General features: G+C 40.5%; 1 protein-coding gene across 1 annotated transcript in view; it reads left to right on the top strand.

Moving 5' to 3' along the window:
* Positions 1-460: 460 nt before the first annotated feature.
* Positions 461-17,964, top strand: part of ACTN2 (actinin alpha 2) — a 70,372-nt gene continuing 52,868 nt past the window's right edge. The window contains exon 1 of the mRNA XM_009933291.2: positions 461-897. Within this exon, the coding sequence (XP_009931593.1) occupies positions 763-897 (135 nt within the window). The 5' untranslated portion in view covers positions 461-762. The remainder of the gene's footprint in view (positions 898-17,964) is intronic.

Consider the following 17,964-nt stretch of genomic DNA (forward strand, 5'->3'; position numbering starts at 1 on the left):
AAACACACCTTAGTACAAGCTAAAAAGAAGAGGCAGGTGTTCTACCGAATCGTGAGGAAAGGCGGGCAGAGCACTCACCTTACGGGGGTGAGTTCCCGCCGCCCCCCGACCCCTCCGCAAGCGGCCGCGCTGCCCTGTGCAGAGACTGTGCGGCGGGCCCCGCCCCAGCCCCACCCCACCCCACCTGGCCCCGCCCCTGCCCGTCCCGTCTGAGGGCGCCCCGCCCCGCCCCAACCGGCCCCGCCCCGCCCCGCCCGGCCCCGCCCCACCCCACCTGGCCCCGCCCCTGCCCGTCCCGTCTGAGGGCGCCCCGCCCCACCCGGCCCCGCCTCGCCCCGGCCCGGCCCCGCCCCGCCCCGCCCCGTCCCGTCTGAGGGCGCCCCGCCGCCGGGAGCGGGGCTGGAGCCGCCGCCGCGCCACGTGACGTCCCGGCGGGGATAATAAGCCGCAGCGATGAGCCCCGCCGGGCTTCTCCGGAGGGTCAGCCGCTGGGACCCGCGTCAGCAGCAACGAGAGAGGGCCAGGGAGACAGGGAGGGCGCGAAGGGCACGCAGGTCAGAACCTACCCGGCAGTTTCAGCCTCTGCGCTCAGCAAGACTCGTCCATATTCGCTCCCTGTCACCTTGGAAAAAGGAAAAAAGAAAGAAAGAAAGAAAGACACTGCTACCTACAACCCATCAGCAAGTAAACTAAGCTTAAAAAATTACACATATATTCAAACATAGTAGAAGCCACAGCAGCTGAAGCTGATCCCCGGGTAGCATGAACAGCATGAACCAGATAGAAACAAACATGCAGTACACCTACAACTACGAAGAAGATGAGTACATGACCCAAGAAGAAGAATGGGACAGGGACCTGCTCCTGGACCCAGCATGGGAGAAACAGCAGAGGAAGGTCTGGAAATAAAGTGATGTGTGTCTGTATCGGTGCTGCTGTGGGGAGTGACGTCCGCTCCTACTGCCATGCTGCACCTGGAATTGCCGGGGCTATGCAGTGAGGGGTTGGAATTTTGTAAGAGAATGTATTTTACATCATATAAAGCATGTATATAATATATGTTAGCTATGCCATATTTTAAGGATAAAGCGTTCACTTTTTGGATTCTTAAGTGAAACCTGTGTAAGATGACACTATGGGAGTTGGGTTTTTTATATTGCACTGGAAATACTCTGTCAGTACCTCTAGATTTATGTATTAGTATTTCAGTAATTTTTAACTTCACTTCCTGGGTCTTCCTGTTGGAAAGTAGGCTGAATTGATGTGTGTGCCTGATTGCTTTTCAAAACCAGTAAATTGCAATGATAAACAGCGAGATGAATGAAATGTTTCAAAATTGGTATGCAAAAAAAGTTTGCAGTCTTTCTGAGAGGGGACCGAGAAATTGCTTTTGAAATTGTGATCCTGCGGGTCAGCTCTGATTAGAATTTACTCTTCATTCTGACTGAATGATCTGACAAGATCAGAATGATCTCAAAGGTTGCCTGGAAGTGTTATCTGGGCTAGATTTGGAAAACTGTGGTTCATGATTAGGTTCCCACGTACCAATTGACTGTCCGGGAAAAAATGGGTCTGTAAATTCCTCGGAATGTACCGTTGCAGGGGAAATGCTTCTTGCCTTCTAGGTGTAAGAAAGCTATTACACCAGCAAGTACGGCCCACGCTCTTTTTCTGAACAGTGGCAGAGATTATAATCCCATCAGCAGTCTTGTCAGTGGTCTGGTACTTTAGTAATATTTGCAGTATCTAATTTCAGAACACTTGAGTTTTAAGCAGTATAGGGAAAAGAGAGATGAAATGTTGTAAAATCTTTGTTACTTCCTAATTTAAGAAGTGATGCTGAAGTCACTGCTGACAGATCTGGGATTAAAAGGTTATCTGCTTGTTAAACGAATGAAAAAAAGGGGAGGAGAGAGAAGCAGTGCTGTAGACAAAAAGTTTGAATATGCTTTTCGGTATAGGTGAGCAGCTTGCCTCAAAAACTTAAATAGAAATTTCCAGCTAATATCTGATGACAGAGGCTGGCCCACTGTTACAGCCACAGCTTCTATAAAAGCTACCCTAGAAAACCAAGAGCTGTTAGAATCGTTGGGGGCCATGGGTTTGCTTTTCCATTCAAATCAGTAGAGCCAATATTTTCCTCTCAGTTTTTACTTGTAGCCTTCCTCCTTCTGTGAGTTTTAGCTGGTTTTGTTCATTTTCCTGCATTCACACCTGTTCGGATCCCGCTGTACGAGTGTAGCGGGGGAAGTTCTGGGCTAGGTTGAAGTTCACTTTTCTTGATGTATCAGCTGCTGCAACTCCTAACCAAATATTAAGCTGTACTCGCCAGCACTGACGTGTTTTATTTTGACACTCTTTAGATAGTGAACTACTCTTTTATGTTTTATAATGAGAGTGGAAATGAGCTTAGTGCTTAAGTGCGTTCGTGATTTGAAACTGCTCAGCCATAACAGGTCGTAGTTACACCTGAATAGGATTCAATTGTCCAGCATTTCAGAGAATGCTGTTTTCAACCTAAAGGAACAGTGGACAGGTTGCTAGACAGTCAGCACTCTAATGCAGTTTTCCTACAATGCAGATAAATGGTAAAAAATAAAGAGAAATTTGATTCTGTAGGCCTTCTTATGTTTACAGTGTATCTCTGACTGTTGCAGAAAAGTGGAGAGTAGTTAAAGACCCCATAGCAAATTTTTTGTTTCCATTCCTCCAAGCAGACAGCGCTTCAGTAGGAAGTCAGGTTTCCACACTGATGAATTAAAGCAGACTGCTTTACCATAGAGTCGAGAGTTTGTGGCTTCATTACTTTATGTTGCCAGTTCCTAGGGCTTAGTTTTAATATTAAAGTTGGTAGCATGTTTAAATAAAATCTGGGAGAGGGGATCCTCATTGCTTGTCTTGGAAAGGAGTCTGAGTTTATTCTTACATGAAAAACAAGTACTTGCATGATAAAGGACCCGGTAAAATTTGTAAAATTTCAAGGCTTCTGTCATTTTCTAATTGGTGCTGAGACAGTTGCAGAAAATGCTTTCTTTATTTCCTTATTTATTAGGAGAAGATTGCAGATATATGGGCACAGATCTTTGTTCAAACTCATAATATAATATTGAGAAGTGATCTCAGTGGAGCCCTGGCAGTTGGCAGCATATATCTTCTATTAGACAGTCTTGGAACAAACCAAAAATAAATGCCATTGTTTCTATTGTGGGCTGCCCTCTCCAGACTTGCCATTTCAGTGATATGCCTGGTATGAGATCTGTCAACAGATGCTGGTAACGCAGGATGACGTCTATAGGATTACAATGGATGTGACGCCTAATTATAACCATGGTTCATAGAGTATTATGGTCTGCTGTAATCCAGGCTTCTTGGTGGCTGCAGATGTCAGAATAAATATGAAGAAAGGAGGCTCAGTAGTAGCCCAGCTCTGTCTCTCTGAATGTGAACACCAATTTAAATGCTTTGACTGGGGTAACATTTAGCCTGTGTCAAATCAAGAAAATGCAGGAATTTGACCATTTGCTGCATTAGACACTATTGGTAAAAACTTAAACAGGATCATATGGTTGGAAATTTCAGGTAACAACTTCAAAGAAAGATTAAATAACAAAATAAATGTATTTTGGATGGACATGCTGTTTTTGGTAGGAACTAATTAGAGAATTACAGCCTTGGTGTCTTTTGAACATGTGGATGGGAACCATGAGATTGGAAACTTTTGAAATATGCTGCTTGACCCAGTACACTTCCACTGGCCATGTGCGGCCCACGCGCATCAACAGCAGTTGAAAGGTCTATGAAAGTGGCCCCTAGTTTCTTCACTACTATGTGGCAATCAAAAAGTATTGGAAATCCAAAAGTCTGCCGGCAGGGAGTGGGATTCTCTTCTACGCTCTGCTCTGTAACCTTAGGCAAGATCAGCTCAGCTCAGACCTTGGTTTTCCCACTGGTAGAAAGAGGACAGCAGTGATATTTGTGACTACTGACGGAAGTGGTTGGTTCTATGGTATGTCAGACTAGTGGTTAGCTGTCTTTCAGTCCCTACCCTGCCGGACTGGAGTGGAAGTAAAAGTCATACTAGCTCACAGCGGAAGACTTAAAACTACGAAGTTATAAATTTTAAGCTACCTCTTATGTCAATGATAAATTTATATCTTAGGTTTCCAAAAAAAGTTTAACAAACTCCATGAACCTTTTAGTTTTCACTAGCCTGTGTCTCAATATAGCTAAAAGAAACACAGGAAAACATGGTGTCTCTTACCTTAGGAAACCAAGCACAATGATACTACTCAAAATGTAGATGTATTGTTTGCAGCGTGTTTGAACTGCCAACGCTACTAAGTGAGCTCTGTGTTAAATAGTGCTCTTCATTATATGTAGCTTTAGTTATAGATACTTTATGATAGGAATGTGCTTTTTTAAACTTTGACATGAAATGTGGTTTGTTAGTTTTTCACAGAATCACAGAATGGCAGGGGTTGGAAGGGACCTCTGGGGATCACCCAGTCCAACTCCCCTGGCGAAGCAGGGTCACCCCGAGCAGGCTGCACAGGACCGCGTCCAGGCGGGGTTGAATATCGCCAGAGAATGAGACTCCACAGCCCCTCTGGGCAGCCTGGTCCAGGACTCTGAAGGAGTTTCAAGGAAGCAGAAGCTTCGGCTTCTTAAGCCTTCAGGATAGAGAAAAGATCTGAAGGTTGTGAAACAGGTGTAATCCCTTCTTCAGGACAGTTACATTGCATTGTAAAGCACTAAACTGGCTCCATATATTTTGTACATGTCTTCTCCAGTCATTCAGACGTGTCTGTGGCACTGATGCAAAAACACACGTAAGGAAAGAACTGGAAACATACTCCTTGTCTTACTGATATTATTACAGATGAATGATCTTATTCTAACTTGCTGTATGGCCCTGACGCCACCGCTTTGTTAATGTGGAAGAGTTTTAATATAGGTGTCAATGCAATTTCTGACCATTTAGATGTTTTTTACACTGGTATAGAGTAAACAAGAAGACTTGGGATATTTGTTTACCTTGACATTGCACTGTTTGTGAATGGATATCTTCTTGACGACACTGAATGCTGTGCATGAGTGAGGACTTCAGGAAAGAAGCTGTGTCTTTCCAGTCTTCAGCAGTACATATCAGATTTCATTTTCACTGTGACCTATAAGGATTTGTCTGCATTACCTGCTTTGGCTGGTAATACAACTCCTGTTGTCCTTGCAAATAAAAAAACCCCACGCATTTGCGTATGGCAAATTATTTGGAAGAAGCCACCAGGACTATGAATTATGGACAGCATCCTTCTTTTTCTAGTGTTCCTGCAACTTCCTTAGGCTCAGCAGATTTGAGAGGTTCATTGCAGCCTGAAAGAGAAGTTGACCTTGTGTTCAGTCTGACTTCAGTGTCTATAAATAGAGTTAAAGTCAGTGTCCCAGATTCGCTCTGAAGTTTCTGTGCTCTTCTATGGATGGAATCTAAATTGATTTCTTATCACAAACCTCTTCCTGGAAGAAGCCTACTGGTGAGTGAGAAGACGGATGAAGTAGTGTAAGGAAACAGCTTCATTCTTCAACCAGGAAGAGGAGAGAAATAACCAAGCTTGAATGAATGAAAAAGAAATTTAAGGCAGAAAAATGTTGGCAGGAGAAGCTGGATGCCACCAGCAAAATTCAGTACTATAGAATCACTACTCATGGACTTGCAGGCTACAAATTGAAGTCATTGTCATGGAGAATGTAGCATTATCTACAGTGTGCACAGGGCATTCCAGCCTAGGTCTTGCTCTTTTACTGAAATTATCTGGAAATAATCAAAGTTGGGGTTTTGGGTGTGTGGGTTTTTTTTGGGGTGTGTATTTTTGTATTTTTTTGTGTTGTTCTTTTTTTTTTTTTCTTCTACACCATGCAAAATTCTTTCCTTGAATAGTCAGCCTTTGGGTTAAGCTCCCATAGCACACAGAGAAACCATCCATCTCTCGAGGGTTTTTAATGAAGTGACACTTTTTGCCCATGTGGAATGCCAGTGGGATTGTTGAGAAGGACAGAGATTCCCTTCTGCAAGTGAGCAACAAGAACAGGGTCTGGATGAGAACCAGCAGTGAATGTAGGAGGCGTGAGGGAGGCAAAAGGTACACTTCTTTCTAAGAGAGGATCAGCCTGCTCATTACTTATTCCTAGTACTTACCTGTTAACAGTTGGACACTTCTTATGAAGGTGGTCCTTAGCTTTAGGACTAATTTCAGGAGGGGATTTAATTTTTTAGGAGGACAGTCTTCCAGAGTCAAAAGCAGAATGACAGTCAGTGGAAAAATCATGTGCTATGCGGAGTCTTACATTGCAATTCTCTGCCTCCCTTACCTTCTATGTGCAGAATTAGGATGACTTAGGTATCTTAGAAATTCTGTAGGTTGAAATGCAGGATTTTCTATTACTGCTGATAGTTAGAAAATCAAACAATTTCACTATTTTAGACTTTTTTTTTTCTAGTCACAGCCAGTACTGTGACTGTCTTCCATAGAAGAACAATGTCTTGCCAAATGATATGTGCTGCTGTAGATGCAAAGCATGCCTTCTGCTAACATGAAGTTTCTCCTCCAGGTGCATCAAGAATTTCCTTTTCAAATAGTGGATGCCAAAACCTCTGGTATTAAGAACACACACATAAAACGTCTCTTGTTTCCTTTTAAATCCTGGGGGCTCTTTAAGTGCCCTTAGTGGTAGATGTCCCCATATAGGGTCTGACTCAGAACTCGGTAGTCAATGGATGGACTTCATTTTTTTTCTGCCATGGCATGTCTTGATTTTTCAGCATCTACTATAACTGTCCTAAGTATTAGACACTGATGAAACAGAAGGACATGGAGTCGCAGTTTCTCTAGTCCCATGAAGTGTTGCCATGAGGATAGAGGGACTCTATATAGAAATATGGGATGTGTTTATGGCTTGTGCTGTACAGTTGGCCTCTTAGAGTTTAGTGCTTGTTAAGATAGTAACGTTAAATTCCTCTTGCTGTTACTTGCATGGAATGGTGCTTAAGAGGAGCATGCTGAAAGGATAGAGGAACGATCATATTTTGTCAGTGTGCTTCATATTCTGTCTTGGAAACTGTCAATAAGGGGTGCAGCTAAAGAGGGCCCTGAATAATGTGGTGCTGGTCTACGAAGGAAAATTCAGAGAAAGCTACTATGAAATTCACCTAACTAGAAATGTTTATGGAGGTAGTTTTTTCAAATGGGAAGATTTTCTTATTAAGTGGGAGAAATCAATATGTTACTCAATATTATATTTTCTATTTAAACTCAAACGTCCCTCTCAATGTTGACCTATTCCTGGCTCTGTATGCTTTTGTTAGTGTTGTCAAATGGGTATTTCCTGCAGTCCCAGTTCAGCTGTGAATTGCCACTCACTCCCAAATACCTGCCAGCAACGGAACTGTATGGTTATGAAAAGAAATTATAAGAACCATTTTATAATGGTAAAGAAAGGCTACCTCCTACCTGCACTCACAGATACACACTACAGCCTCCCCTGAAATTTGTATAGTAAAATGTCTGCAGACACACTGATCCGATTAGTAAGACAATAGGGATTGGAAGAAAGTATGGATCTAAGTGGGTTTCCATTAGCTGCAACCAAGGTGCTTAAGAGTTAAAGGAAAGCTGTGTGCTAAGCAGTGGACATTGCTATAATCTCTCGGGGGTGGGAGGTCTGCATCTTGCCGTGGATCTGTGTTTGGGTCACTGGAGAGCTGAAGAGAGAGACGTGGGAGGTGTTTGCTTGGAAGAGCACTGAGGGTCTTCAGCCCTGAGACTGAAGTAAATAGGAAATCCACGTTCATGCAGTTTGTAGCCCTGTGCAAGCAAAAGCAGGGCTCAGGTGTATTCTGTAAACTAGTGAATCCCAGTAAGAAAATATCATAATTATGTCACCAGTTTCCAAATCAAACTAAGACAGCTCTGCAAGGTGAATTTTGACTGCTTTTTGCTGATGGGGTAACACTGTTCAAAATCTTCCACCAAAGCCCTTCTGTTCTCTTACAAGTAAGACAAAAGGGGTTTAATCCTTATGATGGAAAAATTGGATACCAAATGTCTAACATAAATTTAATCACATCCATCAAATGATGTTTAGTTTAGGTAGTGATTTCTGTCTTGCACTGTACAGTTCTGTTGAATTAATTTCAGTGAGACTGAGCATTAGCGTTTTCTGTAGTTATGAATGGTGAATACTATTTAGTAGTTGCTAGTATTGGTAGCAATGGTAGTATTTTAGTTGGTAGTATTGGTAGTATTTTAGAAGCTGTACTGCAGAGCCTGCTTGTAGAAGAATGCGTTGGATTTGTATCTGGAATGCAGGTGGACATGATGTGGGAAGAAGCATGTCAGTGAAATAGAGTTAGGTGGGAATTTGTAGTGTTTAGCTTTGTCCCAAGTCAAAAGATGTCCCTGCTGAGTGTTATTTTGTATCCTTGCAAGCAAACAAATATAAAAATGCTTACACAGTTGGCATAGTTGAGTTGTTTTGGATGGCCTTACTGCCAAGCATTTCTTCTGAGCCTCAGTTGTTGGGATAAACAGTGTGTAACTGAAGTGGTATTCCTCTGCCGTGAGCTGTGAAAAGTTGCCGACTGAGTGAATATGTCTTTTATGGCTATCCATTCTTTACTCTCAACTGATACCAGAAGGGGAATGTGAAGGGTACCAGAAGGAGCACTGAGTGCTCCGTTTCCTCCTAAATTAAATTTCATTCCTAGTAGTTTGGGGGGATTTTCAAGACTCCAATGTTTGAAGAACATCATTTCATGAAACACTGTGATAAGAGTGTGTGACATTTGTTGTTATAATATCACTGGATTTATTTGTTTTAAATATGCTTTATGTTGAGACACTAGGTGCGTAAAGCTGATCACAACTATACGGGTGCTATATGATGCTTTTTCTACCTGATAGAATTGGACATGTATTTAAAGACAGAAGTTACCTCTTTCCACATCATTTAACCAGCCAACACAATGTTATGATCACCCTCTGTGACTGTTTTGGTACATTTTCTGTAGTAGCTCTTCCTGCTGGCAGTACCAGTAACTCAGATCAAGATAGCATGGTCCTAGTAATCCTTAGACTACTGGTGTGGAAGGATTACAGGGCAGGTGTTACTGCTCTGCAGGAACAGAGCATCTGCAGAGATAGAGACAGAAGTCTCTGAAATGCAATGTTCTCCTTTTACGAAAGTGTCCCACTTGGAATGGTAGCTTCCTTCTGTAGAAGGCCTGTCCAGAGGGAAGCAGAAGCTGAGAGTTTTCTCGCTAATGTTTAGTTAGTGTCTGTATTTGGATCTTAAATTTCCACATGTGCACACAGGTGAGAAAATTAGTCCTGAATTTATGTCCTAGATGCAAGAATGGCCACTGCTGCTCCTATGTCTGGTCCCAGTTTTCCCTGCTTTTGAATTCTGAGGACATATCCCTTTGCCCATGTCTTCATCTTCAAAATAGTGGTTGTAATACCTATGTGCTGGCTTTACAGATGAAAGTGCTAAGTGTTTACTGTACTTGGTATGAGTGAGGTTTTCCATTTACTTCAAATACTTCCTCCCCACTGCTCTTAACTGTCAGAATCACTTCAACTTGAAATCTGATGCTTGTTCTTAGTTTCTTCAAAATCCTGTAAGCAAAATCAGTCCAGCCAACCATTACTTCGAGAACTAGCAGAACCTAATTTAGACCACAGGGATCCTACTCTGAACTGCCCCTTGGAAAAGCCTTGCTCACCCCAGCTGCCATAGCAGGCGTCTGCAGAAGGCGACTACCCTCGTCTAAATTTAGCATCCGTGATTATTCCTTAAGCGTCTAAGGAAACGCTCATATTTTTCATAGGTGTTGAACACCCAGGCATTTCCACTGACGTCAGGAGGAACTTCTGTCTATTTTGCACCTCTGAAAATCAGCCTGCTATTTTGGCACTCACAGAAAGGCTTAACCGGCTAGCATTAAGTGATACTTTTTTTTAACTCTGTTTTATGTTTAATCTTGGCACCAGTGTAGCTTTTCACTGCTGCAAGACTTAAGACATTGCAGTCTTTAATATAAAGAAAATTGGTACTCAGGTGCATTAAATAGAAATTAAATAAAAAATACATAAATGATTGTGTAGCTCTGGGGTATTATTTTACCTAGAGGAGTTTCTTTATCATCCATCTGGCATTAATATTAAAAGACAAGCAAAACACCATACAGGAGGCTGAAGTTTGCTTGCTTTCCTTTTGTCTATGGCCTGCATTTCCATGACTAAGCCCGGGTCCCAACATGGCTCCTATTAAAAGTAGATTTGCTATAAACAAAGAACTGTGTGTTTAATTGACAAAGCAATTTGCTTATCACAAACACTGTACTGTCTAAAACACAGACGTTTATGCTTTCAGCAGTTACAGCCGTCATTGTTTGTTGTTTACCCATCTATTCTTAGCTAAGTGCTTGAGAACAGGTTGCTTAGTTAAATTTCATATTCAACTAGAATCAAGCCATCCAAAGATCCTGAGTAATGTTTTGCTTTTTATTCTGTTTCTAAGAGAAGCTCAGTAATTTAGGAAACTGAGTCTCGCTAAAAGTTATTTAGGAACTCTGAATTTTTTCTGAAAGTGCAGGCTTATGGGATATTTAAAATATTTTAGAAAATGTTACTTTGTAGCTAATGCCTCCTAAAAAACATTAGAGCTTAAAAAAAATCAACCCAATATGTTTTAGTAGTATCTTTAACAGCAGAAGTTACCAAATTTAGATTCTTAAATGAAGTATAAAATCAAAATTGATTTTTTTTTTTTAATCATCAGTTAACAATAGTGAAGAAATTAACATGGACAGATTACGTGCCTTGTGTATGGTGAAATAGGGCATTGAGTAACCTGGCATATATTCCACACAGGAGCTTTTTGATGCATAATTGGGAATTAATGCGTGAGGTTTTCCTTTCTCTATAAGAATCTCAACTGAAACCTCATTTTAGCTTACAGGTGAAACTAGATTTGATGATGTTCAAATGTACTATGTACCAGAGTGCAAAGACAACATTTACTGTTGAAATATCTTGGGGTCTGACTATTGACATACTTTTCCTGTCATTTGTTGGTGTCAGGGACTTAAAGATGTGTGTGTGGAATTGAAAAAACTTTCAAAATCTGTTTTAGCTTTATCAGTCAGAAAACATGCTTTTCTGTTTATGGAAGTGTTTTAAAGAATGTTGATAAATTGGATGGGAGCATACTTTTGTCCCACTCATTGACTGTATTGACCAATTTATGATGGATTTCCTTACTTACCTGGCAATGTGTTATATAATTAGTGGGTAGAGATAGTATGGTGAAGAAAATCAACAGAGAAAGCAAGGGAAAGACATTTGGAAATCCAGTCAACTAAATCCTGGATTAGCCTACTATAATTAATCCTTCTATTTCCAGAAGGCATACCTTCAGTTCCTTCCATACTATAATGTGTGAATTTTTCTTTCATCTCATCCTAAATGGTGTTCGATCATTTAAATATGTATCTGCTGAAACAAAATCGTTAGCCAGCACTATCTGTTCAGGAGCTCTTGGGAAACCAGGAGGAGCACTGTGGGGCACAGCTGGTGGGAGAACAACCCAAGACTGGAAAGGAGAATAGAAGATACAATCTCAATATAAGAAGGTTCATTTGGCACTGATAGGGTAGAGATAACGCATGTTCATTGTGGAGAGAAAGCCTCAGGCAGTATAAAGGGCATAGACTTCACCTTTAAAGCACACCTACAGATTTGTCCCTTGCAGGTCCACCACAGTATTTGAGACCCTTTTTGATTTACCTGGAATTTGTTTTTGACTTTCCACAGGGAGGGGTAAATGTAACAGAAATTACGCTTTTGTTCAGTAATAGCAAAGAAGTCGCCAGTTGGAAAAGAATATAGAGGGAGAGAAAAAACAGAGAAATGGCTGATCTCAAACCTTTTATCATTGATGAAAGAGTTCCCTCCAGGCCTGTTGCTGTTTTTACTGTCAATCCTTTTCTGAAGATGCCTGCTAGTTTGTTGATGCTCTTGTGAAGTAGAAATGCTGAGCATGGGAGGTCGGGCTCCAGAATTAACTCCTTCTTAGGCATCTAGAAATGAGTGAATTTCTTTTCACCCTATAACAGTTCAACTTTTCATTGGCTATTTTGGTCCCATGACATACTAAATACCTTTTTATATCCTTGTGTTTCTTAGTTTTTCAGTAGTTAGATCCAAAAAGTGCACCTTAAATATTGCTCTTTGTCTAAGTAGCGCTTACAGTGAGATCTCCCAAGTGTCACTTTGCTCAAAAGTGATCCAGAAAGCACTGGAATGCAAATAGCTCACTGTTGCATTAATTGAGCATGCCTTCAAAAGTATCAGGAGTTGTCTTGATTTTGTTCACCCAAGATCTCTATGTAAAAAGTTGTAGAGAGCAAGAGAGAGCGCCGGTGCATGAGAGAGAGAGCTGTGTGGGAGCGTACATCAGTACGCTGGAGTTTCTAACAGAACCTATACACTTCATCCTCTGCAAGCTCTCTGCTTTAGGTCCATAGTGTCCTACCTGACTGGCTGGGGAGAGGTATCCTTTGGACAGCACTTTTTGAGATATAAATGTATATTTCTACATAAATGCAAAGATGCAGTCGTTATTGCATGGGTGAAAGAGTCCATTAAAGCTTTTATAAAATTGTGTACAATATTTCGTTGCTGCACTCAACTATGTGCAGTGTAGTGGCAAATCTATTTTAATGCTCTGACAACTGGGCGTGAACTGATTTATGTCTAGGTATGGGCTGTAAAGTTTTGTGGTGTGAAGTGATCAGGAATGCTGTGTAAAATATTGGTTGCTATAGCCATACTACTTCAGGTTCCGATGTCGGAATTCCTTGTTTTTGCAGTGTAAATGCAAGCTTTGCGAAGTGCAGTATATTGGAACAGAGAACATTTGGTTCGTATGCTCTGAAGTTAGGTTACCCCATTAGAGGAAAATACTGTTGTGGTGTGCAAATAGTTGGCAGTCCTCAGCGGTTGAGGCTGGACGCCGTACGCTCCCGGTCATGCTGTGTGGGAGCACTGCGTCTCTGTCAAAAAGGCACAGGGCCTTGTGGGTGATGCTTCTCTGTTTCTGCAGATTTCAGCGTGAGACATTTTGAAGGGCAAAATTTGGCAGTGCTGCATGAAAAAAAAAGAAATCTACCTTGTTCTGTTAATTGTTAAATTATTAATTGCTAGAAACAATGTGACCTATTGAAAGAGCTAACATGTCCATAAACTTTTCCTTCGAGGGAAATACAAAATCAACATCTGAAAATAAAAGAAACAAAAGCCATTGACCAAAAATAGATTATTCAAAACCTTGCATTTGTGTTGTTCCATTAGTCCCTTTTATGTTTTGTTTTGTTTTATTTTTAAAGTTTTGCTTCCATTTAAGCACTGTGTTCTGAATATGCTGGATTCACAGAGACTTCTTTCACCAATATGTATTTTTTGGGGCTTGTGAAGTAAAAGTTCTTTCATTTGCTACAGCATTTTATATTTGCAAAACGTACATGAGTGTGAAATACTGCACTATCTCTCATTTTTAGAGATGAACACAGCCCTCCTAATTCTGCATTTAGAACTCTCAGTCTGTGGGGCCTAATTACGTTTCACCTCTACTGTGGAGTAAAGATTTTGGACAGACATGTAAAGAGGTTTGACTGCTTCAAAGAAGTTGTACAAAAAGCTGTGGAAGAGTTAGGACTCAAATGTTGAGTCTTTCCTCACTGTCTCTCTTTTCACTCTCATTAGAGAAAGCATTTTAATATGAGGGCTATTATAACTCAAATGTCTGTTAGTAATTTGAGAATTTTGTTTGCTTCACAGATTATACCATTTATTTACCATTCTGTAGTGCTAATCTTGTACCTTCAGCATTTTAATGCATTGAATAATATGTAATCCAAAAAATTCAGAGGTATTAATTCTGTTATGACAAGGTATTAACATAGCGGTTGTTTTACATAAAAGGCAAGGAGAGTAATCAGAAAGGTGGTGTATAAATGATGTCATGCATATTGTTATTGAAGTAGGAGGAAAGATGGAGTGGTAAGATCATTGCAAACAGCAAGGGATTGCTCCCCATTACTCCATCTAGCTAGAAGATACAGGGCTGCTGTAGGACAACCGGACATTGCCGTTTGGACAAGGAGTTCTCAAAGAGCGTTGCCTGGATGCTGTTTGTGACCATCATTTTTCAAGGATTCATGTATATAATGTGAATGAACAAATTATACTGCAAAAATAGTTATTCACATCCAAAAGCAAGCTGACTTGCAAAATCCTGACCTTTGTCACTGCTTAGCAAGGTGGTGACAATATTAATTAAAAGTCTCAGTATTGCAAAGTCTTCCGAGTGGAATACTGTAATAGCTCCTACACCCCAACTCGTGATGAAAGATACCCTTGTACTGAAGACAGACTTTGAATTTATTGGTTGGGAGTGCGTGGCTGGGGGGAACCTTTCACTTTTAGGTCAGTGTTTTGAACCCAGGCCAGGTGAATAAGTGACAAGGCTGGTAACACATGCAGGCTGTTTGGTAATGTCGATGAGGTGAGTTGTACTCCCAGTTTAGCTCACAGGGGGACAGGTGTCCCCATCATTTAAACCACCAGAAATGGTAGCTGCATTGGAGGTGCCCAAAACTGACCTTATTAGTGACAGGCTGGGACAGTGACTTTTCATCCGAGAGGTGAAAGCTAAAACAATTTCTGTGTGTGAAAACGTTTTCTCAGATTGCATCTGTGGGGTTATTCACAGTCAGTGCTATTCTTAACAGTTCCCTGAGCGACTTCTTTCTCCCTATCTAAGTGGCTGGCACATTTCATAATTCACTAAGGGTTTAAGGAAGGAAGGATAACTACCATGAAACTCAATTTACAGTAGTAGGTAGCTGCTTTATGCTAAACAGATAGCTTTGATTTTTTAAAATGTAGAATTAACTTTGGATGACTGAGAACAGATGCTGAAGTTGTTGGTAATTGTTATGTGTTGTTTTCCATCTGTTCACAGTAGGTTCTCATTTTGATTAATTTTACGCTTCTTTATTTACAAGATATTTATAGTTTTGTCAACTTTCTAATCTTTCTTGCTGCTATTTTTTTATTGGGATTTTTTTCAGGGTAGTGTTCGAGCACCTCAAAAGCAACGATGGTGCTGTGGGATATGGAGGGTTTATTATCCTCATTATCCTTGAACGGAGAAGTGGGACACTGAAAAGTATTCAGCTATGGCTAACATCTGCTCCCTTTGTTGTTAAAAAGCTTATAGTCCCCCATGAGGAATCATGGGTCATACAATGCTCAGCATTTAGGACAATAAAAACATTTTTAAAATTCCTGTCTTCAGTGACTTAAAGGCTGTCGCAAAGTTGGGGAGAAAACACAAGTATCAGGATTTCTTCTCCAGGATCATAATATAGACCTTGGGAAATGTATGTACCCATAGAACAAACAGATCATTGAATCCACTTTCATTTTAATTTGGTTTATGTTTAACTTCCTGTGAATGCTTTTCTGCCTGTTGACTTTGAATCTTCTTTCCCTCTATCCTGCTACATTTCCTCAGCTTTGTTTCTTTATTTTTCTCTGTCTTCACTGTTCTACTTTCTTTTTCTCCAATATTCCTTACAAATCTCCTTCAATATTATATTTCTTTTTGGTAAGGGAAATTAAGGAGTCATATGAAAGTAGGTCTGGGAAATGGGGATCACCGCAGAAAGAACACCCTGACAGAAACAAAAATTTACAGCTATATCTGTTGCATGCCAAGTGCTTGGATTCCTAAAAGGAAGCTGTTTTCTACTGAATGACTTCTTATTTTGCAGTCTTTGAATAATATATATACTTAAGTTTTAGGGCTTCTCAGCCAGAGAATCTGGAAGGAAAAAAAGTCTCCTTGCCTATTCTCCCTTTTCAAGGCTGCAGTGCAGGTGTCGGTTAGGATGGGAATCTTCCATGAACATCATAGAAAATATGACTGGGAGAATCTGGGAAAGCATTTCGTCTATTCCCCTGCTTTTGGGCAGAAGCAAATATGTTCATGCTGTTCTCAGCCCATTTATCCAACTTGCTCTTGATGATGTCCAAGAAGCATTCCACATTTACCCTGCCAATCTCTTCCAGTGCTTCACTGCTTCTAGGGTTAAAAATTAATCTAAATCTTCCTCGTTTTTGTTTAAGCTCATGACTATCTGTCTTAAGCTCTGTATTCAGTGAGTACAGAGAACTGATTTATTCTTTTCTCTGATGTGGCTTCTTAAATGGTTGAGACAAGTATTACTCTCTTTTCAAACTTCTCATGATTAAACTAGCCGAATGGTTCTATATTTGTCACCAATGAAGATTTCTAGAATTTTGTTCTTTTGATGGCTCTTTCATGCCTTCTCTCCAACTGGTCCATATTCTTCCTGAATTTTGTGTCCAGAAGAGGGGACAATATTACAGCTAATCCCTTTCCAGCACTGAGAAGATTGGCAGAGATACTTCAGATGTTGATACACCATTCTTCTGCTTAGATATTCCAATATTGTATTTGCCTTTTATAACAGCATGACATTTTTGAATCAGGTGAGGTTATGATCCGCTGTTGTTCCCAGATCCTCTTCTTTAGTGCTGCTGTCTTGCCAGTAGTTCTTCATCCTGTGTTTTTGCAGTTTTTGTTACTGGAGGAGCATCCAGCTTTCTTCAAGTTATTTCGCTGATTTGTCAAGATTAGTTTGAATTGTAGCCCTGTCATGAGACACGCTCACAGACCCATCATTTTGCCGTCATATTAAAATGTTATAAGCATACACTCTATTCTGTCATCTAAATGAGTAAGTACAGTGTAGTATAGGAAATGGTTCGGGGCAGATTCCTACAGAATTATAGTTAATAAGCCCTTCTGCTTAATAGTGAGCCATTACTCACCATTAGTAGGAATAAAGTGTCTGACTTGCTAAACACTGCTTTTTTTCCCTCACATGGATTTGAGTTTAGTTTCCCTCTTGGATAAATAACTCTGCTGTTGTAACCAGCTGAGGTATGTGACATAAGAGATCTGTTTCTATAGAGTCCTGGCTGGGGGACCTTTAAAACACTCTAGCTTAGCTAGTGGAACTGGGATGAATGGCTAGAGTTTAGATGATAAGTAAAACCATGAAGGGAGGACATGCATGTACCTAAACGCAGGCTTAGAAACGTAAGTTTTTGGTTGCTTGTCCTTGGAAGTTTGATTTTTTTAAATATAAGATTGGATTCTGCAACAGTTGATGCTAATTGTCTAGCGAAGTTTCCCACTTCTGCATAAATACAATATACCAAACCTTTTATCACCTGTTAGAGTGTGTTTCTCCCTTTATTATTAAATTTCCCACATGTAGTTGCTCTGGTCTGCTTAGCGACAGGAAGCATTAAAAAAGATACACAATTAAAAAAACATACCAGAAGTAGACAGTGGGGTTTTTCTTCCTCACAGTTCCTTTGTCTTTCTGATTCCTTCACCTTAACAAATTGAGTAGATTGTACTTATATTGTAAAGGTAAGAATGGGTAAAGATTTCTTGCACTTTTTATAACGCCAGGTAAAACCATACCCATGCCTTTACTGAAGATTTTCATTGGATTCTTGCCTCTTTTATTTCTGTGTTATTTTTCGGAGCAGGGTTCTCTTACTTGAGTGATTCTTGCAATTCCAAAAATGAAAAGCAGATTTAGGCCAGAATTGTCCTACAGATCCTGAACACTTTTTAGTTTCAAATGGGATTTTAAACATTGCATGTGTTCCTGTTTCTAAAATATCAACGTTTCTGACTGAAAATACATTTTAAATAGGCAGGATTATTTTAAACTGATATAAATACACAAGCCGACAACCCGATGTCACTGCATGTATTTTGAGAAGTCACACACTTGGATCA

The sequence above is a fragment of the Opisthocomus hoazin genome, chromosome 2, assembly GCF_030867145.1.
Source record: "Opisthocomus hoazin isolate bOpiHoa1 chromosome 2, bOpiHoa1.hap1, whole genome shotgun sequence".
NCBI lineage: Eukaryota > Metazoa > Chordata > Aves > Opisthocomiformes > Opisthocomidae > Opisthocomus > Opisthocomus hoazin.